Genomic DNA, 23266 nt, shown 5'->3' on the forward strand with positions numbered 1-23266 from the left:
AAAAAAAATGCTAAGCTAACATCTATAAGGAATCCTGCAAAGAAAATGCTCTGTAAAAATACATCTTTACGGGGCTGGAGAGATGACCCAGGGTTTAAAAGCACTTCCTGCTCTTGCAGAGGACCTGCATTCTGTTCCAGGACCCACAATGGTTAGCTTACCAACACCCATGACTTCAGCTCCAAAGGTTCCAACACCACCTTCTAGCCTCTGAGGGCTCCCACACTCATGTGGCATGTATGACCATGCCAGTGCGTACACACACACACACACACACACACACATAATTAAACTTGAGAGGTGGAGGCAGGAAGAGCTGGAATATCAGGTCATGTTTAACTACATACCAGGCTGAAGGCCAACCTAAGCTGCACAAGACTGTCTCAAACAAACAAAAAGTAATAACTAACTTTTTCTGCTGGATGCTGAGAGCTTCCTGTGCGTCTGAAGGGTCTGATGGCAGGCTGTTGTGCTTTTCCACCCAGGACACAGACCTGGTGGCCAGTGATATTGCAGCAGGCTTCACCCTTCTCCACCAGCAACAGGACAATCTCAGCCACAGCCGGGAGCCTCAGGAGGTCGTGACCCACACACCGAAGCAGCAGCCTCAGGTAATGACAAAACCCACCTCTGACGTCCATGCTTCTGTGTAGATCTTCAGAGGCATGCGGCCAAAGCTGGGCAGGGGCACTCAGCGGAGGAAGCAGGAAGAGTGTAAGGAGGTTAGCCTGGGCTCTATAGTGAATCCCAGGCTAGAAATAGACCCTGTGTAAGAAAAGAGGAGAGGAAAAGTGGGGAAGTGGGAAGGAGAGGAGAAGCCAAGAACAATTTTAGTAGCCTTGGACTGAGACCTGGCCCTCTTGCTTAGACTCCAGGCTCAGGAAGCCCCACTGTGTCTCATTGTCTAAGTTGCATTGTAGGAAATTCAATGTTAGGTTCTGTGTTCTAGAAGAATTCCTTATAGTATGGACCTGAGTCGCCGCAGAGTATATTTTGAGTCTGAGTCTAGGAAGCAGAGCCAGTTCAAGGTTTGTCTGATGAACAAGTTTTTGCTATAGGTCATTTTGTTTTCCAGAGAGAAATTCATGCCAGGTTTGGCAGTGCACACTTTCTGTTTCAGCAGTCTGGGCAGAGGCAGGAGGATTGTGAGTTCCAGGACACCCCAAGCTATACAGTAGAAGGGACGAAGTTTCCTTTCCTTTTTCCCTCTCTCCCTCCCATCCTCCCTCCTCCCTCTCCTTCCTTCCTTTCCATGTGTGCCTCCTCTCCTTCCCTCCCATCTTCCCTCCCTCCCTGTGTGTCTCCTCCCTCCCTCCTTCCCTCTCTCCCTGCCTCTCTTCATCTCTTCTTGAATCACTGGGCATGGAATCTGAGTCTTGTATGTACTAGACAACTGTACTACCACTGAGCCGTGCCCCCAGACCCTTAACAAGAAAGAAAAAAGTAACAGAAAAAATAACATAAAGAGAAGCCATAGACTATATGTATCCTCTGTGTTGCCATGGAAGCCAGGATCACCGGTACCCCTGTTCCTGTGTGTCTTGGGTGCCCTTCTGTTGCTGATACTAGGACCAAGGCCATATGAAAGAAAGCATTTAAGGCTTACAGTTCTAGAGGGCCAGAGCCCATGACTGTGAGCAGCAGGCAGACAGGCATGGCGTTGGAGTAGGCTCCTCGGTAGAAGGAACAAAACTAAGATATCTTAAGACACAGCCATGAGGCAGAGAGAACTACAGGGACCAGTGAGTCTTTTGAAACCTCAAAGCTCTCCCCCAATGACAGACCTCCTCTAGGTGTTGACAGCACCCACGTTGTTGGGTGGAAAGCCATGAAGGCAGGCAGGCAGGCAGGCAGGCAGGCAGGCAGGCAGCAGGCAGACAGCAGGCAGGCAGCAAGCAGGCAGGCAGGCAGGAAGGAAGGGAGCTCCTTCAAGAGACAAAAAGCTCACCAGAGATCGCTGCCTCCCTCTCTCCCGTCTCTGGTGGAATCCATTGTTGGCTGTTTAAAAACCAGCTTTTTAGAAGCTGGTGCACCTGAGAGCTCAAGGCCAGCCAGAGATGCATACTGAGATCTTGTCTCAACAAAGAAAAATTGCCAGGTGTGGTGGCACATGCCTTTGGCCCCAGCACTCAGGAGGTAGGGTTGGGTAGATCTTAGAGTAAGAGGCCAGCCTAACCTACACAGCAAGTTGTCGGGCAGGATAGCCAGAGGTACACAGAGAGATCCTGTCTTTAAAACAAAAATAAAAACAAAACCGTATTTTCCCTACAGGAGGCTAGAAAGATGGCTCAGCACTTACCACAAGAGTGTGAGGGCTGGAGTGTGGCTCCCCAGAAACCATGTAGACATGTCCGAGTCAGTGAGCTTGGGTTTGAGACAGAGACCCTGCCGCAGAGAATAAGATGAAGAGTGATTGAGGAGCATTCTCACTGTGAGCTCTGGGCCTCTGCACACACACCAGTGCCCACACCCTTGCAAATACACACACACACAGGTGCACCATACAAACACATGGGGAGAAAAGGAAACTTACCCGGAGCCACAGTAAAGAGAAGCTAAGATGTTAAGTCTTCATTTTCTGAAGGAGCAGAGGGGTTTGGGCTTCTTGGGAAAGACTGACCCTGCTGGTTCACCCCAGTTATTTTATTCAGTCAACAATAAAATTATTAGGAAAGGCTCCAACTACCAAAGTTATCTTGCCCTTGCTGCCTAGAGAGATCCATAGAAATCTCGGTCTTGGGAACCGGGAAAGGGGATAACATTTGAAATGTAAATAAAATATATCCCATTTAAAAAAAGAAAGAGAAATCTCAGTCCCTTTTGACCATGCGTAGGCACAATCAAAAGTAAGAACTCCAGGTTTGCTCGGAGTATCTTAGGACCAGAGTTTGCAGAGCTCTGCATGCTCACATAGCACCAAATGCAAACCATCCAAGGAGGTGACATTTCTTTGAGGTACAAACAGCCTCAAAACCATTTCTCAGCCTCTGCTGATTAACCCAAACCCAGCAACATCGCTGGAACACGTTACTCAGAGTGAGACACAAAGGCATCAAATTAGGCAGAGTCTTTTGAGAGTCGAGGAGGAAAAGGCAGGAAGAGAAGGGATGTGGGAGCCCAGTTTTAAGATCTCAGTAACTAAAGTGCTTGATTCGTTACTGTGGGGGCCTGAGTTGAAATTCTCAGAATTCACATAAAGCAGGACATGTACTGAGTACTTCTGTAATCCCAAGGTTCCTACAGCAAGATGGGAGCAGGAGAGACAGTAGAGGCTGGAGGACCAGCTGGCTGGGGTATCAAGCAAACATTGTTTTTCCAACAAGGGGGATGTCCAGGACAGACACCTGAGGCTCCTGCTGTGGACCGTTTGCCCACACCAGAGGGCGCACACGGCTCTTTGTGTTTGGCTTTTCCATTGCTGTCACACACAAAAGGCTTCTTTCCTTCCCTCTCCCAGGAAGCCGACTTAGATGCAGAAGTGGAAAACTGCCATCACTACATGCCGTTTGCAGCAGCTGCCTATGGATGGCCCCTCTACATCTACAGAAACCCGTTCACAGGGCTGTGCAGCATTGGTGGCGACTGGTAGGTCAGCATAACCTGATCCTCCCCCGTTACTGAGTTTTGGTAGTTTTGAGATGGGGCCTCAGGTAGCCAAGAATAACCTTAAATTCCTGATCTTCCTGCTTCCACCTCACAAAGGCTAAAATTACAGGCATGTGCCACCACGTGGGGCCTCTTCCTGCAGTTCTAATGGGAATTTAATTTTTTTATTTATTATTAATGTATGCTTATGATGTGTGTGGGTATATGTATGCCACGGCATGTGTGTGAATGTCAGAAGAATGTTCAGGAATTGGCTCTAGGGATTGAATGTATGGAATCACTCAGCAAGAAAGAGCCTTACCCACTGAGTCTTCTTGGCTTTGATGGAAGGTGGTATAGCTGCATCCCGTGTTTGCCCTGTGGAGAGGCTTCTGCCCTTCACATTGCAAGGTGGAGATATTAATCAGAAACCAAGAGCTAGGTGCCAGATGTGTTCATCCCTCTGGGGCGCTGCAGCCTGTAAGACTTCCTCAGGGTCAGTCTGACAATTAAAGAAAGTGAAATTACATTTTACTCATTTGTGTGTATACGTGTGTGTGTGTGTGTACGTGTGTGTGTGTGTACGTGTGTGTGTGTGTGTACACATGAATGTCAGAACAGAAGACAAGTTGTAGGAGTTTGTTCTCTCCTACCATTTAGATCCTATCCCAGGGATTGAACTCAGGTCATTAGTGTTGGCTGCAGATGCCTTCACCTGCTGAACCATTTTCCTGCTTTCAGCTACAGAAGTTTCACATGACCTTTCCCATGTGATATTTCTGTCAATTTTCACCCTTTACAAGCACTCTAACCCAGCCAAAGGCACTTTGTTCTCATGCTTGATGCCCAGTGTTTCTGAATTCCTTTGGCATTCTTGTACCTCATCCTGGTGATGGGGCCAGAGAGATGGCTCAGTCAGCAGTGCTACTACTAAAGTCTCAGCATCCACATAAAAAAACCTGTCCAGACTCTGCCTGTGACCCATGTGAGGGTAAGTCAGAAAGACTCTCTGGGCCTTGTGGGCTGCCAGCCTAGCTCTAGTTCAGCCAGACACCCTGTCTCAAAGGAATTAAGGCCAAAAGAATGTCAGAGTAGGAAATCCCATGTCCATGCAAACACATGTGTGCAGACACGGATGGGTGGGTGGATGGATTGGATGGATGGATGGATGAATGGATGATGAATGGACAGACAGATGGATGGATGAATGATGGATGGACGGATGGATGATGGATGGGTGGATGATGGATGGATGATGGATGGATGATAGATGGATGATGGATGGATGGATGGGTGGATGGATGGACGGATGATGGATGGATGGGTGGATGGATGGATGGATGGATGGACGGATGGATGGATAGATGGATGGACGGATGGATGGATGATGGATGGATGATGGATGGATGATGGATGGATGGATGGATGGATGGGTGGATGAATGGATGGATGGATGGATGGATGGATGGGTGGATGGATGGATGGACGGATGGATGGATATCTAGAATGTAGTAGGTCAATGAAGAAGCATTTGTCCCATGTGCAAGACCCATGGGTTCTTCTGTTACTCAAGAAACATGGTTTTGTTAGAATGTCTTTAAAAAGTGGTCAGCCTTCACCTCCTGAGATTTCTAGGTAAATCCTACAGTGGGGTGACTGCCTGGTGGGGTCACTGCTTACAGTGGAAGGCACGGGCTACACAGTCACCTCTTTACTTTCTCTTTTCTCTGTAGTTGCAGAGGCAGAGACATAGAGTATGATGCTGTGGAAGGTGACCAGCACAACTGCCACTTTGCCGCCATCCTGAAGACGACAGGGCTGCAGTACAGGGACTTCATCCACATAAGCTTTCACGACAAGGTATTGTCTGCCTCAAACAGGGTGCTCTGGATGTGGGTCCTAGAGTCCTGTGGGGTCTAGTGGTGGGAGTTGGAGGGTATGTCTGTCTGTCTGTCTGAATGTGAGCACATCTGAGTGCATTCATGCATGTGTGCGTACAGGTCCTGTGGATTGAACTCAGATTATCAGGCTTGGCAGTGAGTGTCGTAACTTACTGAACCATCTTGCTAATTCCCAGCCTTTTTACTTTTTACTGTCTGTATGCTCTCATTAAGCTGCTTGTGTTATCTGCCTCAGCTTCTTAAACAGCTGGGATTGTACCACAAGGCCTGGAGTGAATAGTTCTTCATAACACACACACACACACACACACACACACACAAACCCCTACCATTGCATTGCCTAGTTGCTCTCTAACCTCTTTTGTGTGGTTAACCTCTGTAACCTCTGCTGATGGTATGCAACTGTTTTTAGACTCGGTGGTCCAGAGAGTCTTTTGGCATAACTTTTGGGAAGAATTCTGTAGTTGGGCTGGTGAGATGGCTCAGTGGATAAAGGTATCTGTCTCCAAGCCTGAGGACCCATGTTCAGTTCCTGGGATCCACACAAAAGAAGGAGAATGATTTCCCACAAGTTAGTTGTCCTCTAATTTTCATACATGCCTACACACACACACACACACACACACACACACACACACACATACACACACACACACACACACACACACCCACACACACAAGGCCTCCACACATAACTCCTGAAGTTGCCAAGTGTGTGCCCATAATCCAGCACTTGAGGCAGGAGGATAGAAACCAAGTCAGTGACAGGGGCTATGCTGGCTTGACGCAGGAGCGACAGATGGCTTTAGAACTCATGGAATTTGGCCCATACCACAGCCACGTGGGTGGATGTGGTACAGCCCCGATGACCGTGTGCCCTGAGGACTTCATGCTGTTATCAAGTTCTGCTTTGCTCGCTGCCCTCACATCCCTCTTAGTCTAAGAATTCTATGAAAACTCTAAGGGGGCTTCCTCACGGGGCAGTGTCTCTGACACTCAGGATAATAGTGTTTGGTCTCTTTCACACTGCTGCTGGAGCAGATGAATGATTCTGTCACCACCTTGGGAAAGAACTTAAGAGACGTAAATTGTCAGCAATAACTGCCACCCTTAGAAAACGTCTGGAAAAATTTAATTGTTAGTGAAGCTATGTTGAGATGTTTTCATTACTGGTTCTGATGTAGGAAATCTTAGGGAACAATTTAGTCCAGAAACACACTCTTATTAGTTAAGCTAGGGACCTTTACAGTCAGGGAACAGGAACAATGACAGCGCTGGCTGGACTGGTGAGGATTGATTTCTTGCACCCATTTCCCCCTCAGCTTCCTGATATGATTTTTTAAGATTTGCTGATGAGTAGATAATGCATTCTGAGGATTTAAAGTCTGTGAATGAAGGGTTGGAACATCGCTCCTTCCACCCATCAACTATTTGTATGTATGTATATGTGTAAAGCTTGTTTGGATGTGTATTGGAGCTTGTTCCATCCATCAGTTGTATGTATGTATGTGTGTGTGTGTGTGTGTGTGTATGTATATATGCATGTGTAAAATGCTTGGAGCCTACCTGCTGGAGCTTTGCTCTACCATTTTATGTGTGAATATGTTTGTCTATAGGTCTATACACATGTATATATGCATATATGTATGTATAAATGTATGCATGTACATGTGTATTTGTATGTATAAAGTTATTGAACTCTGCCTTTTTTGTCCACTAAGAGAGGGTGAGTGTGTGTGTTTCTCTCGTTTTTTCTCTTTCTCGACAGCTCCAAAGAGTTAAGAGTTCATGGTTTTCCTGCTGACCACAGGGAGTGCCAGCCCCAGTAAATTAAGCTTTGTTCCCTCAGAGAAAAGTCTGCTAAGCGGCTTCTCTAATCGCTAGCTGCCTTTGGCAGCAGCCCCTGTAGGTATCTGAATCCACCCCCATCAGCGGCTCTAAGCACTGACCCTCAACAGCTGCCTGCCTCAGTTTACACACCACATAGATGCCCATGCCAGTCATTGGTGTCAGAGCAAACCAGGTTTCCCTGTAGCTGGTTTTGTTCTGTGTCCCTGTGAGTCCAGCCTTGTGCTGGTTTCTTGTCTTCCAGGTGTACGAGCTGCCCTTCATAGTGGTTCTGGATCACAGGAAGGAGTCTGTTGTGGTTGCCGTGAGAGGGACCATGTCTCTCCAGGTAATGCTGCTGTGCTTGACAGATTCAGACCTGGGCACTGGGTGGGAGCACGGAGTTAGGCACAAGGGGGTGCTCAGAGCTAAGGAAAGCTTCTGTTGGGAACAGAGAAAGCCATTGCCTGTGAGGTAACCAAGGGAAGTGTGAAACCAGGAAGCAAGTGGAAGTGTGGGTTGTGAAACACTGGCTTGAAACCTGGGGAGACGGCTCCCACTTAACCACCAGCTGTTGGCAGCAGAGATGCCAGCACATTCCAAGACAAGCTCAAGGGATAGCTACTTGGCTTGCTTTCCTGCTGACCCTTAGATATGCCTAGATGATCCTCAAGCCTGGGTAGCCAACCTTCTAACTTCTGCACCCAAACAGGAGGGACAGCATAGCATAGAGCCATGTATGGGGGACACTCCTGTGACACCACCACTCTGGAAGCTGAGGCAGCAGGATTACAAGTTTGAGTCCTGCTTAGGCTTCATAGACTGAATTGTAAAAAAGAGGGAGAGCCGGCTGGGGAGCTGACTCAGTGGTCAGCTGTATACAATCTGTATTGTATACAGCTGACCTGTCTGTATACAATCCTCAGACTCCACATACAAAATCCAGAGGCTGTAGTGTGTCTGTGATCTCAGCTGTCTCCAGCAAAATGGAAGATGAAACAGATTGCCTGGTGTGTACACCAGCCAGCAGGTGGGAGGCTCTGGGAGATGAAGGCTGACATCTGCATGGTTTTCTGATCCAACCGCCATCCCTGTTCCATGACTCATGTGTGCCTACTTTTTACACAGGAATATTCATGTACATAATACACACACAGATGGAAAAGTCACGGACTCTCGAGTTTGTGTTTGGGGTTCTCTGCGGGCCCTCCCTTCCTCCGGTCCCCATATGCTGGTTCTTCTCAGGGTGCATTGAGCCCCTTGTCCCCCCAGCCCTCTCACCTCACTCTATTCAGTTCCTTCCTTCTCTGCCACCCCTCCCTCTCACTTCCTGGTTTTTGTTTACCCAGAAAGGACAGAGTTGCTGCTGAGCAGGCAGGACAGGCCTATAATCAGATATTTTGAAGGCTGAAACCGAAAGTTTTTGGTTCAGGGCTAACCTAAGCAACTTAGATGCTGTATCAAAATAAAACAGAGCTGGAGAGATGGCTCAGCCCTAGGTGAGCACTGGCTGTTCTTTTAGAACTGAGTTCGAGTCCCAGCACCTAGTAGCAGCTCATAACTATCTGTAACTCCATTTCCAGGGGATCCAGCACCCTTTTCTGGCCTCTGTGGGTACCAGGCATGTGTGTGTTACATAGACATACATGTAAACAAAGCACCCATACACCACCACCATCATCATCATCATCATAATGTGGGCTGGGAGGGTGAACATCTGTGCCACAACTTCAATTTCAGCCCTTGGGAGGCAGAGGCAGGCAGATCTATACAGTTAGAGGGCAGCCTGGTCTACACAGGGAGTTCCAGGCCAGCCAAGGATAGCTACATACTGAGACCTGGTCTAAGAAAAGAGGCCTGGGCATACAGTGCAGCAGTGTGGCACCTTCCTAGCATCTCTCTGTCAGAGGCTGTGACTTACCCTACTGTGTGGAAGGCCCTGACTCAGTCTCTAGTATTCCTATCCATCCCTGTCCAGTCCACCATCTTAGATCTCACAGCCCCAGGCGCTCTGGCTGTAAAATTCTTTCCCAGCCCTTGCTCTGACCACTTGGTTCCTTGCCATGAGGGAAAGGTTTCTGGCCTCTCAGTCCCCGTCTGTGCTCTCATCCTAGTCAGACAGGCCCGTCCAGTGTAGCTCCCACGTGTCCCCAAATGCTGGGATTACAAGCAGGTAGGTTCCCAATACAGCCTGTTCCAGTCTGTCCCTCATACTGTGCACAGGCCCCGCTCTTCCTGTCCTCTGGCTTTCCAGAGGGAAGGAGTCTCCCATCCTCTGTGACCACTTCTTCCTGGTACCACGCTATACACAGCAGTAAAAGTGTCCCTGTAGCATGACTGAAGAGGCTTTTTGTCACATAGGTGTAAGCAGGACATGGTGACATATGCCTGTAATCCCAGGGTGGGAGGCAGAAGCAGGAGGGATTCAAAGCTAGCCTGGGTTACATGGTGAGAGCCTGTCACAAGCAAAAACTAAAGCATCATGGACCCCAGGAAGTGCTTGTCCCCAGGCCTGGCCACCACTCACCCCATCTGTCCTGTGAGCACCTTTGTTTAGTGAGCACTGAGTGCAGGCTTCTGAGGACAGGAGTGGGGTTTGCTCTGGGCTGTGCTTCAGGATTACCACCCTCACCAGCCCACCACACCTTTCCCTTTCTCTGCCACCACCCACACCACCCACACCACCCCACCCTTCCCTTCCTCCACCACCATTCCTGCCTGGTGCCCAGCCTGCCTCCTGCCTCGCCTGTGCTCTCTGCAGAGACTGGGCAAGTCTCAGCGCTCTGACCGCACTGTCTGCTGTTCCTTACAGCAGAGACCACAGCCCGCCTAATGGCAGGACCCTTGAATACATACAGTTCATGATGTCATGGCGACCCCCAACCATAAAACTCTTTACGTTGCTATTGCAATTTTGTTACTGTTATGAATGGTAATTTAAATGTGTTTTGATGGTCTTAGGTGACCTCTGTGAAAGGGTCATTTGACCCCCACCCCCAAAGGGTCTTGAACCACGGGTTAAGAACAACTTTGGAGTGTCCTGGGAACTAGAGACCAGGCCATCACCCCTGCTCTGTAGCTCCACAGGCTGACCTTGCTGTCTCCACATTCACAGGACGTCCTGACCGACCTGTCTGCCGAGAGTGAGAACCTGGAGCTGGATATTGAGCTGCAGGACTGTGTGGCCCACAAGGTATGTTTGTTTTGAGAGAGCCATTTCAAAGTGGTGGAGTAATGTGTCTGGAGCCAGGGAGGATGGACTGTCAATCAGACATGCTCAGTTCAGCATGCAGCAGCAGAAAAGGGCTTCAGCCTCGTGGGTGGGGAGACAGCCCACTTCCCACAAGTTCTCTGTGCATGTGGCCAGGGCTTAGTTCTCTGTTTCTCTCTTCCTGTTCTGTGGGGGCGGTTGGGTAGAGTCCTTCCTGATAAGAGGGAAAACCCACCTCAAGTGGTGTGTGTGTAATGGTTTTAAATGTTGGTAAATGAACACAGTAACTCTAGACTTGGAGTCTTAGGAGGATCATGAAGTTCTGGCTGTTTTTTTTTTTTTTTTTTTTTTTTTTTTTTTTTGCTACATGGCAAGGTCCAGGCTATTGTGAGCTATGTAACGAAACTTTCCTCTCAACAAATCAAAACCCACAGGATAGATGGATGATGGATGGGTAGATGGTTGGATGGGTGATGGTTGGAAGAATGGAAGGGTAGATGGACGGAAGGGTAGATGGATGGACGGACAGGTGATGGATGGAAGAATGGAAGGGTAGACGATGGATGGATGGGTGATGATGGATAGATGACATTTATCATTTTAACCATTTGAGGGTTCAGTTCAGTGCTGTCATATGTTTGTACAGTTTTGTGTGCCCATCTCTTCTAGCTGTACCCTAATTTTAGATGAACCCCAATATTGGCTTATTAAACACCAACGGCCCCTCCCCCAGTTTTAGTAGCTTCTCTACTACTCCCTTTCCTTTTGAGGTTGCTCCTTCTTGTATTAGTCTTCGTGTGTGTGTGTGTGTGTGTGTGTGTGTGTGTGTGCTCCTTTGTATGTGCAGGTTCACATGTGAAGGTCAAAGGTTGATGCTGGATGAGTTTTTCAATTGCTTTCCACCTTATTTTTTGAGATAGGGTCTCTCACTAAGCCCAGATTGGGTGTTTAAATCAGTTTATTGGAATGGGGCCAGGGAAATGGCTCAGCAGGGGAAGTGCTTGCCAGGAAGTGTGAGGATCTGAAGTTAGATCTCCAGCCTCATGTTCAACAGCCAGGCATGCAGTGTGTATCTGTAATGTCTGCACTGGGTGGGTAGAGGCAGGCTGATTCTGGGGGGCGTGCTGGCTGGCCAGTCTAGCCTAAACGAGTGGGCACCTGTCGTCCTGGCTCTGGGAAGATAGAGGCAGGAGAGTCCCCAGGAATTCTAGGGACGGGTAGCCCAGCATAGAGAGGCAAACAGGAAAGTAAGGCAAGGAGCAGAACACCCTAGGCTCCAAGTGTCCTCAGACCTGCACCTCATGCTGCGGCAGGTATGAGTGCACAGTACACACAGTGACAGAGACAGGTGGGGGCCATCTTCAGAGCTGTGCCCATTAGTGGTATGTTATTTTGAGCAACCATGTTAGCAACTGATCACTAAAACTTACTGAAGCAGATCTAGGGGTGGGGTTCAGTCGGCAGAGGGTTTGCTCAGCGTTCGTGAAGCCCTGCACTCGGTGCCTAGCATTGCATAAACTGGGAATGGGGCTGCACACCTGTCACCCCAGCACTAGACAGGCCGAGTCATCATCAGCTACGGGCAGTGAGTTTGAGGCTGCTTGGGCTACAAAAGCAGGTCTCCCATAAACAAACAAGCAAACCAATCCTCTTTCTTTCACTCTGCCTATATTTTTTAACTCAATATTGCTGTGGCTCTCAAAAATGGTGTTTTTTTAAAAACATTTTTATATGCACATGTGACTGCTGGTCTGTATAGGTGACCTTATGTTTGCAGTGACCATAGACTCCAGAAGAGGGCATCAGATCCCTTGGAATTGGAGTCACAGGCAGTTGTGACCGCACGTCACAGGAGTTGGGAATGGATTTGGTTTCTCTGCAAGAGCAGCTCTTAACCTCTGAACCCCCCTCCCCTCCATCCCCCAAAGTAGTTTCTTACATTCTTGCATATCTTTGTTAAAAACTACAAATAAAGTTTGGTTTGCTGCTGATTGGGCAACTAGGTTTAACACAGTGGTTGTCAGCCTTCCAAATGCTCTGATTAAAAACCTTTATAATACAGTTCCTCACTCCATGGTGACCCCAACATAACATTATCTTGTTGCTACTTAGTAACTAATTTCGCTACTGCTATGAACAGTACTGATGAGCAGATGGAGTTTGGTGCACACCTGTGATCTCACCGGGAGCTCCTGACAGCCAGGGCTACACAGAGAAATGATATTGCAGGGTGGTTGATACGTGTTCTTCCAAAGGGGTCATAACACACAGGCGGAGAACTGCTCCAAACTGTCACAGACCCTCTGGAGACACTTTTTCCTTCTGCTGTACACCCATCAGCCTCACGTGGTAAAGGATATACTGCAGCATCTGCCTTTCCACACAAGAATTAGCCACAAAGTCAGAGCCCCCAGACCACCGTTTGGGGGGGGTCTTTGTTATCACACGATCTGTAAGTGTGCCCCATTCTGAAAATACTCCCTTTATCTATCAGCTGTGATTTGAAAGTTCGGAACCCCAATACACAGCTTCCTCAACCCCTTTGCTTTGTGATCTTCCCATCTGGGAATGGACTTAGCTCTCACAGCCTGAAACCGTGTACTCGAAGTGTGTGCGTGCCGCACATGCGTGTCAGAGAATGACTTACGGAGTCACTTCTCCATCCTTTGTGTTTCAGAGATAGAATTCATGTTCTCAGGCTCAGCAGCAAGAACCTTTATCCTCTGTCCCAATGTGGAGTCCTTAAACAGTGTGTTTCAGTATCTTTATACACAGATCATCTAGGCATGGGGGTACAGCACTTGGGAGACTGGGGCAGGAGGATGGCTCAGTGTGAAAAGCTTGCCACGCAATCAGAAAGACCTGAGTTTGGATTCCCAGCAGCCATGTGAAAGGCTGGGGTAGGGGGAGGTGGAGAGTGAGACAGGCAGGTCCCAGAGGCTCACTGGCCAGCCAGTGTAGCAGGTTCCAGGTCAGTGGAAAACCCTGTCTCATAATACAAGCTGGAGTTCAGTAGAGGAAGTTATCCAGAGTTGATCTCTAGACTCACATGCACATACAGACAAACCCACATGTCTACACACACAGCACACACACAAAAAGTACAAGGCCTGGCTGGGTTACGTGTAAAATTTTAAGAGCCAGACAAGGCAATTTAGAGACCATCTCAAAAAAAAAGTAAGTTTTTAGAAGACAGATGTATGTGTGTGTTTGTGAGTGTGTACACATGTTTGTACACATGTGTGTTTGTGCGTACACATATGTGTATGCATGTGTTTGTGTGTATGCACATGTGTGTGCACACATGTGTTTGTGTGTACACATATATGTTTGTGTGTATGTGTGTACACATATGTCTGTGTGTGTGTGTGTATATACCCATGGAGACCAGAAGTGAACTTAAGGATGACTGTAAGTTGCCTAATGTGGGTGCTTGGAACTGAGCCCTGATCCTCTGATAGAAACACTTTTAATCATCGATCCATTTCTCTAGCTCATGAAATAATTTCTAAAAGGTCTGGTAGGTTGCTTGCCCAGATACACAGGGACCCATGTTCAGTCCTTAGACAGGTGTGGTGGGGCTATGGGCTGCTACCCAGAACTAGACAGAGGCGCCTGCTGCATCCGTGCGCATTCCTGGTACCAAGATTCACTTAGATATGTCACAGCACACACCTCATGGCAGCCAGCCTCTGGATCATAGGGCAAGATGTATTAGTGAACAGCGAGGCCAGAGACCCCACCTTCTGAGCCATGCTGACCCACACTCTCTGTATCTCCAGGGAATTACTCAAGCGGCCAGATACCTTTACCGCAGACTGGTCAATGATGGGATTCTGAGCCAAGCCTTCAGTGTTGCTCCGGTGAGATGGTTCATTTTCTCTCTCTCTCTCTTTTTTTTTTATTTAAGAGATTCATTTATTTATTTTATGTGTGAGTACACTGTAGCTGTCTTCAGACACACCAGAAGAGGGCATCAGATCCCATTACAGATGGTTGTGAGCCACCATGTGGTTGCTGGGATTTGAACTCAGGGCCTCTGGAAGAGCAGTCAGTGCTCTAACCACTGAGCCATCTCTCTAGCCCCCACTGTTCATTTTCTATTTTGTGTTTGTGTCACGTCCCTTCTCCCGTCTTCTGGGCCTCAACTCCCTCTGCCCTCTGTCCCCTAGGAGTACCAGCTCGTACTGGTGGGGCACAGCCTGGGAGCCGGAGCTGCGGCCCTCCTAGCCATCATGCTCCGGAGGGCCTACCCACAAGTCCGTGCGTATGCTTTCTCCCCGCCCAGGGGGCTGCTGAGGTAAGGCTTCCATCAGGACCCCAGCCAGCATCTCCTTCTCAGAAGTTTGTCTGAAAGCACCGTGCAGTGCTGAGTTGTGGCCCAGAGTGTCGGTAGATGATCTAGCATGCAGGAAGCCTTGGTAGCACATGCATGTCATCCCAGCACTTGAGAAGCTGAGGCAGGAGGATTACTATGTAGTTGAAGACTAAACTGAACACAACAGGGCATGCCTGTGATGCAAGTACTCAAGAGGCCAGAGGATTATAGTCCTCGGAGATGTCTACCCAATAGATGTAATTCAATGTCCAGGCTGGCCTGGAGCTTGATAGGGAGCAGAGGGAGACACTGAGTAGGTCCTCATGTCTTGGCCTCCATGACAGCTGGGATTATGATCCTGGAAATGACAGGATTCTAAGTCTGGGTTTTTAAACAATAGTGTTGTAATTATCTGTGTGTGTGCACACGTGTGCAGGCATCTAAAGAGGTCAGAGGCATCGGGACCGCCTGGAGCTTGAGTTGCAGGCACTTGTGAGCTGCCCAAGCCGGGTGCTGGGAATCGAGCCAAGGTCCTGGAAGAGCAGCTCGTGCTCTTAACTGCCGAGGCATCTCTTCCGCCCCTAAGCTTGTTTTTTAAGACATTTTGTTTTAGGACTGGGGTTATAGCTTAATGGTTAAAGCACTTGCCTGGGTTCAATTCTCAGTACCATTTAAAGAAAAAACCTAAAAAATAAAAAAAGTTATACATATGTCTATATGACTGTCTCCTACATATGGACGAGTGTCCGTGGAAGCCGGAGGAGGGCATCCCTCGGCGGCTGGAGCTCCACAGGTGGCCATGAGTCACCCCACATGACTGCTGGGTTCTCTTAACCTCTCTGGCCTTAAACTTTTAGTTTAGTTTAAATGGCATTTCTCTGTATGAGCACGGAGGAGGGTGTGTGCGGGTGTGCTTGTGCGTCGGTGCGTTATGTGAGGAGGATGATTTGGATGAGTTGGCTCTCCTCTTCCACTCGCTGGGTCCCAGGAATTGAACTCAGACCGTCGGCCTTAGCAGCCAGTGCTCTTAGCTGCTGAGCCCTTTTGCGAGCCTCCCCTGCTCACAACCTCCCTTCCCCCAACCACAGCTCCGCACTTGCTATCCTCGATGGCCCTTAATGACAGACACGCTGCAGTCACCCAGTCCATACATAGGCTTCGCCAAGGTGGTCCACATTCTATGGCTTGAACAAAGACATTCGTTTATTTTTATGAGTTTGAAAACTTGTTTTCCCCTAGCTGATTGGGCATGTTGACTGGGCTATGCTATGTAAACTTTTGCATTGATTATAAAAGAAATTTGTGCCAAAACAACAACAAAAACTAAAACTAAATAAATCTAAAAATAATAAAAATGTAGACAAATGGGCTGGAGAGATGGCTCAGTGGGTAAAAGCACTGGCTGCTCTTCCAGAGGTCCTGAGTTCAAATCCCAGCAACCACATGGTAGCTCACAACCATCTGTAATGGGGACCCAATGCCCTCTTCTGGTATGCAGATAGATACACAGAGCGCTCATATACATTAAATAAAAAAATAAATCTGAAAATAACAACAACAAAAAGACTCAAATCAAGAATTACAAAATAAGAGGTCAAAACAAAACACCACATATCCATTTGAACGTTTGAAAAACAGAAAACAAATCAACCATCTGTAAACGTATCTTTTCTTCTCCTGTAGTAACTGTTGTCTGGGAGGCTCACGGCCCCAGTCTGCTCGTCTAGGCTTCGTTCTGGAAGCTTCTAGCCTCCATCCAGTCTCATCTCGGCCTAAAAATGTTTTCATCCTCTGAAACTACTGCTCACCCCTTCCTAGTTCTTTCTGAGCTCTGGCTGGCTGGTCAGCTCAGCTGTTCTGGCTCAAACTCCTTTCCAAGCTGACTGACTCAGTCTGGCTCCGCTCGGCCTCTGACTGAATTGCTCTGCTTGGCCTCAGACTAACTCTACCAGGCTGATCTCATTCACCTGAGTCTAGCTTGTTCTCTGCAGCCGGTCTCCGTAAATCTGCCTCTTTTCTTTCTGTCTGCGCTGCTCTCTTCTCTTGAGAGTTGGGCATGTCCTATTCTGTCAGATCTTTCTCTGATTTGTCACTTTTTCTGCCACTCAGACATCACTTTCAAACACGGTGCTTCCTTCTAGAAACTGACTTAATCTTTATTGTTTGATATTAAAGACATGTACCAAGGGCGATCCTCTATCCCAGCCAAAGGGATTAAGGATGTGTGCTAAGGGCTGAGTCACTTCACAACTAGAAATAAGGTTTTTCAGTAAATAACCAGTCTCGGGGTTCACAGTGTGATCAAATATACTGCAACGAAGATCCCTTGTTTTGGTTTGATTTTTTTCTTCTCTCAGTATACAGCCCTTGCTGGCCTTGAGCTCCTAGACATCACCTGCCTCTGCTTCCTGAGTGCCTGGATTAAAGATGTGTGCCATCACACCTGGCAAAAGACCTTTCCTTTGGCTCAAGTCTTTTGGGAGTACCACTCCCAAAGGGGAGAAGAGAAGGAATAGCATAATTTGTAAACTTCTGTTTAGTCAGCTCCAACCATCTGTCAACATATAACCCTTTGTGCCCCCCTATGTCCATAATGGTTTCTGTACACACATAAACACGCATGCTCACAAGCTAGCTTTGAAGCGAGTCTAAGACATACATCCCATCTGTAAATAATACAGACATGGAGCTTTTAAATAGAGTTGATTTTGTTTTATGATCATTGGTGTTTTGCCTGTATGTCTGTGTGAGTGCGTTGGATCCCCTGGAACTGGAGCCACAGACAGTTGTGAGCTGCCGTGTGGGTGCTGGGAATTGCACGAAGGTTCTCTGGAAGAACAACCAGTGCTCTTTAATTGCTGAGCCATCTCTCCGGCCCCAAGACAGGAGAGTTTATAGTTGTTTTGTTTCAAAACAAGCATTTCTCTGTGTAACAGCCCCTGGTTGTCTAGAACTCACTCTGTAGACCAGGCTGGCCTCAAGCTCAGAGATCCACCTGCCTCTGCTTTCCTGGTGCTGGGATGAAAGGCGTGTGCCACCTTACCTGTCTCTAAGGCAGAGACTTCAAATTCTTAAATAATTTCTGGATATCTCATAACTGTTCACAGATTCCCAACATTTCCCAGTTTGTCTGCATGAGGATCCAGGTGCCATTTCTTACCTCGGACATATCACATTTGCCTTGCAAATGTCTTCATGTTTTTTTCCTCATAACTCCATCCAATACTAAGCATTACTACTGTACTCGTGCAGGTGTGCACATCAGGCGTGAAGTCAGGAGATAACCTTGAGGAGTCAGTTCTCTCCTTCCAGCTTGTTTTGAGGCAAGGCCTCCTGTTTCTGTTGCTGGGTAGTCCCGGCTAGTCAGCCAGCAAGCTTCCTGTCTATCTTGTGTGTTAAGTCTCTGCCTCCCATCTCACAGTAGGAGCACTGGGGCTGCAGGTTTACCATCTCATAGTAGGAGCACTGGGATTGCAGGTTCACCATCTCACAGTAGGAGCACTGGGGCTGCAGGTGCACCATCTCACAGTAGGAGCACTGGGGCTGCAGGTTTACCATCTCATAGTAGGAGCACTGGGATTGCAGGTGCACCATCTCACAGTAGGAGCACTGGGGCTGCAAGTGCATCATCTCACAGTAGGAGCACTGGGATTGCAGGTTCACCATCTCACAGTAGGAACACTTTGGGATTGCAGGTGCATACAACCCTATCCAGTTTTCCCCTTATTTCTACAAGGAACCAGGTAATTGGTTGAGAAGAGCTTGTCACATCCTAGATCCGGCTGCTTTCCCTTTGTGTTGGGGAATGTGTTTCTTGCCATGACCTGTAGAGCTCTCACCTGACAGGGGCAATGGGGAATAAGAGACAATGGACTCGTGTCCAGCAAAGCTGGGATTGAGTGGCCGTGCGCCCTGATGGGGATGCACCAGGAGTCCTGTAACTCACTGCTTTTGTCATCTAGGCTGAATGAGAAGGCAGGCTTATTACATTCTGCTCAGAGCAGGAGGGCCCTGAGTCTCGGGGGCTAGGGGGGATTTGGGGAGGGGGAACCATTCAGGAAGAGATGGCTGTAACTGACACTTTTCTGCACACTCAGAAGTGTCAAAACTCCCATCCCTGTGGATCTGGGTGCTGGGGTCCTTAATGTGGCTGTGTTCCCGTTCACAATATGCATTCACCCCAGACGGCATCCCCTCCCCACGCGGAGTCCCACCTACATGGTTTGTATTACGTGGAAAACAGAAGGGTAGAGAGATGGTTCAGGGTTGGGAGTGCCTGCTGCTCTGTAAGGACCAGAGTTCAGATGCTATCAACTACCCGAACTCCACCCACACATGTACACACACAAATCCTACAAAAGAGAAAGGAAACCGTGACCACTGAGGATCAGACCTGATTCAGAGTGGACGGTGTTAGCCCTGTATGCTTCCTGCCGGCCACTCATAGCCAGACTTTACCACCTCTCACCGTAGTGTGAGCAGTGAGTCTCATGCTGGAGACTGAGACACTGAGAAATGGGAAGTGGGTTTCTGTTCCTTCTGCACTGCTTAGCTGAGTGACCTACAGAGCTCAAAAACTTAGAAACACAGGTTTCTGCTTGTGCCTGCAAGAAAAAGAGATGCAGAGAGAGAGGGTGTGGGGTTTATTTGGTTTTGGTTTGAGACAGGGTCTTACAGTGTGGCCCAACCTGGCCTGGATCTCATTAGGTAGCTCAGGCTAGGCTCAGCGAGAGCTGGTCCTACAGGTGTGCCCAGGAGAGAAGCCTGTTCAGTCTGAAACCTGCATTACTAGCTTGATCTTAAGACTGGCTTTTGGTGTTAATTTTGTTTTCTAATTCAGCATCAACACAGTTCCCAAGTTCTTATTCTCTCCAAAAAGAGTCCTTTACACCAGAAGTATGCATGTCTTAGGTGATAGTCACCTTTATATTTTATTTACATGTTTACTTTTTAATGGCTTCTAGATAGTTTCTTAACTATGTAGCCCAGGCTGGTCCCAATTCTCAATCCTCCCTCTACTGCTAAAGTGTTAGATGGGAGCACAGGCTGGCCTTGAATTCAGTCCAGCCCTGGTAGGTCCATCTTGCCTCAGGCTCTAGAGAGTGGTTGGGATTACAGACCTGCACCGTCACCCTGGGCCAGCCTGGCCGTGCTGCAATCAATGGCTAGCCTCTTGCCTCTGCCTGCTTATATATTGCCAGGGCACCTTGGTAGGTTGTGCCATCTGGACCTGCTGGGTCACGGGGATCATCTGAGGGCTTAGCTGTACGTTCTCCTTTAGAATGTCTCCTTGGGACTTTGCCCCGGCAGCCGTTTTATTGTCCCTCTGAAGGAGCAGAGCCTGGACTAACCTGTCTCTTGTTTGAATTCCAGCAAATCCCTTTATGAGTACTCCAAGGACTTTGTTGTGTCGCTTATCCTAGGGATGGATGTGATTCCCAGGTCAGTGTGCTTCCAGGTTGGCCCGTGGGGGAGGGCTTTTGTCAACATTGAGTGCTGAGCTCAGTCTGCTCTCCACCAAACAGGTTAAGCGTGGCCAACATGGAGGATCTCAAGAGGAGGATCCTGCGAGTGATCGCTAACAGCAATAAGCCGAAGGTAACCACTCAGCCAGGAGGAGGCAGGCCAGGTGGCTCGCGGGCACAGCCTCTCGGCCCAGCACGTTTCCTGCTCTGTGTCTCCTTCTGCCCTGTGAACAGACCTTTGTCTGGGATTCCGTCTGAGATGCAGTTAGGAAATGCTGCTGCGACCATGCTCCCAGGGCTTTCAGTGACAGTGCTCCTAGGCTTATGAGACATACAGGCTATGAGAGGTTCTGGGGGGCAGCTTGCTTGCCAAACTGAGTATTGAGTCATGGTGGGGGAAGGACTGCCCTCCAGTCTTCATCTCCACACATACAATTAAAAAGAAAAACATAATACATTTTAATGGCGAGGCTCGGGAGTGTGTGCTCAGTAGTAGAGCACTTCCTCAGCATTTAAGAAGCTCTAGATTCAAACCCATACCCACAGGAAAAGAGAAATACATTAACCAATAGCAGCTGATAGGCATGAGGCGGGGCAACAGTTAGTGTTGGCCTATAATCCCAGCACCTGGGAGACTGAGGCAGGACTGCCAAAAATGTGAGACCAGGCGGAAGAAAAGGAAGCTAAGGAGGGGGTGGGGCTCCGGCTCAGTGGTAGACCAGTTGCCTTAGTATGCATGACTCCCCAGTTTTGTTGCCATTGGAGGAAGGGAGGGAGGGCTGGCAAGAAAGCCTAGTGGGTAAGCCCTGTGGTACCAAACCCAGTCTGAGGACAGCCCTTGGAACCCAGGGGGTGACAAAGACAGCCAGGTCCCACAGTTTGTCCTCTGACCGCCCCCACCACACACAAGTGCTATGCCAACCACAGACACACATAAATGGAATGTGATTAAAAACAATATTCTTAAAGACTAGATCTGTATCAATGGGAATTTTGACAGTATTCAGAAGACTCTGCCAAAGTGTTTCACCTGCGTCACATGCTGTAGGTGCTTTTATTTTCTTGTCCTTCTAAAAATGCTGTTGCTAATCAAAGAATTAATATTCAAGGGTTTGTTGGGTTGTTGTTGTTGTTGTTTTGTGGAGACAGGGTTTCTCTGTGTAGCACTGGCTGTCCTGAACCTCACTCTGTAGAGGATGGCCTGGAACTCAGAGGTCAGCCTGCCCTGCCTCCTGAGTACAGTGATGAAAGGCCACCACTGGCGGTTTTTGTTTGTTTTTTTGAGATAGGGTCTCAAGTATCCTGGGCTGACCTTGAACTGTATAGCTGTTGACCTCTACCTCCCCAAGTGCTGAATTATAGGTATGCACCACCATGCCTGGCTTTATATGGTGCTGAGGACAGAATCCAAGGCTTTCTCACTCTTATTTTCTTTAGAAAGTACCACCTGCCTCCTGGGATGTAGCCAGCTCAGTAATGGATGGAGTTCAGTCTTAGTATGTATACATCTTAGCTTATCTGGGATCAATCTCTAGCATGCGCAAGACACACACACACACACACACACACACACACACGATCTGGGTTTTGGCTATTGCTGTAAGTACAAGAGCAATTAGGTGACTTACAAGAGTAACTCTGTAGGTCACTCACCTGTGATTGTGGTGGAACAGGCTGAGCCCTAAGGGCTGCCACCCAGCGCAGGACCAACCTAGTCCTTGGGTCTCACTTTTCAGTACAAGATCTTGCTGCATGGCTGTTGGTACGGACTGTTTGGAGGAAGCCCTGATAACTTCCCAACTGAACTGGATGAGGGCAACCAGGGGGCCCTGACTCAGCCTCTTCTAGGGGAGCAGACTCTTCTAACGCGATGCTCCCCAGGCTACCACTCCAGCGACTCCCCACCGGACTCTCCTACCAAGTACCCTACTCTGTACCCACCTGGCAGGATCATCCACCTGGAAGAGAGTGGTTCAGGGAGGTGAGTATGGAGACAATGTGAGTCAGCCATGCCATGCCCTGAGGGTGACTCAAGTCTGACCCAAGTGTGGCCTCACTAAAGGACGTTCTCTCTTGTTCAAGATTTGGCTGCTGCTCTGCTGCCCAGTACAGTGCCAGGTGGGCACACGAAGCAGAATTCAGCAAGATCCTGATAGGCCCAAAGATGCTGACTGACCACATGCCTGACATCGTGATTCGGGCCCTGGACAGAGTGGTTGCCGACAGAACAGCCTGTGTGTCCTGTCCAGGGCAAGGTGGCTCTAACGTACCTTAGCTCCACTGGACACTGACCAGCACAATGGACTACGTTTTGGGGAGGTTTTTTTGTAGTTGCATGGATTTTTTTTTGTTTTTTTCCTTAAGACTGATTGGCTGTGAGTGGCTTCTATGAGGCTGGTATGGTGGTATCTGCCGATCAACAGTAATCTGAGGGGTCCCAGCAGAACGGACATCAATATGACCATACAATTTATACAACCTTTTCTTGGTTTTGGGGGTTTTTGTTTTCATTTTTCCAGACAGGGTTTCTTTGTGTAGCTCTGGATGTCCTGGAACTCATCCTGTAGACCAGGCTAGCCTCAAACTGAGATCTGCCTGTCCTCTGCATCTGAGTGCTAGGATTGACGGCATATGCCACCACTGCCTGGCCTTTGGAACCATTTTTAACCACAGTATTAACAGGATCCAGAGTTGGGAACATGCATAGGTGTTGGGACTCCATCTGAAGACCCTCCGTGAGTCTGCAGTACCCCAACTCCTGCTGGGATCCCATCCTGCTGTTTACATGAGTCTGACCTTAAGACAACAGATGTGCACTTTATATTTGCCTGCGTTCTTCCGGGGGCACTAGGACAGCTGAGTTTCCTGAGCCCAGCACTGCAGCCCCTCCCTCATGTATCCATAAGTTAATCACACTAACTCTTGTGTATGCTTAATTCTCACATTGGTCTACCTCTGA

The 23266-nt window shown here is 48.4% G+C and overlaps 1 protein-coding gene across 2 annotated transcripts in view; it reads left to right on the forward strand.

Moving 5' to 3' along the window:
* DAGLB (diacylglycerol lipase beta) overlaps positions 1–23266 on the forward strand; it is a 35264-nt gene extending 11998 nt beyond the window's left edge. Inside the window, exons 5-15 of one of the 2 annotated variants that reach the window (XM_080940457.1) lie at positions 486–611; positions 3458–3585; positions 5319–5445; positions 7579–7662; positions 10429–10506; positions 14307–14387; positions 14697–14824; positions 20216–20284; positions 20368–20440; positions 22044–22288; positions 22390–23266. In XM_080940457.1, the coding sequence (XP_080796583.1) occupies positions 486–611; positions 3458–3585; positions 5319–5445; positions 7579–7662; positions 10429–10506; positions 14307–14387; positions 14697–14824; positions 20216–20284; positions 20368–20440; positions 22044–22288; positions 22390–22582 (1332 nt within the window). In that variant the 3' untranslated portion in view covers positions 22583–23266. Of the gene's footprint in view, positions 1–485; positions 612–3457; positions 3586–5288; positions 5446–7578; positions 7663–10428; positions 10507–14306; positions 14388–14696; positions 14825–20215; positions 20285–20367; positions 20441–22043; positions 22289–22389 lie in introns of both variants that reach the window. The other variant, XM_080940458.1, reaches the window with a different exon arrangement.

This window comes from Micromys minutus (assembly GCF_963924665.1).
Source record: "Micromys minutus genome assembly, chromosome: 29".
Classification (NCBI taxonomy): domain Eukaryota; kingdom Metazoa; phylum Chordata; class Mammalia; order Rodentia; family Muridae; genus Micromys; species Micromys minutus.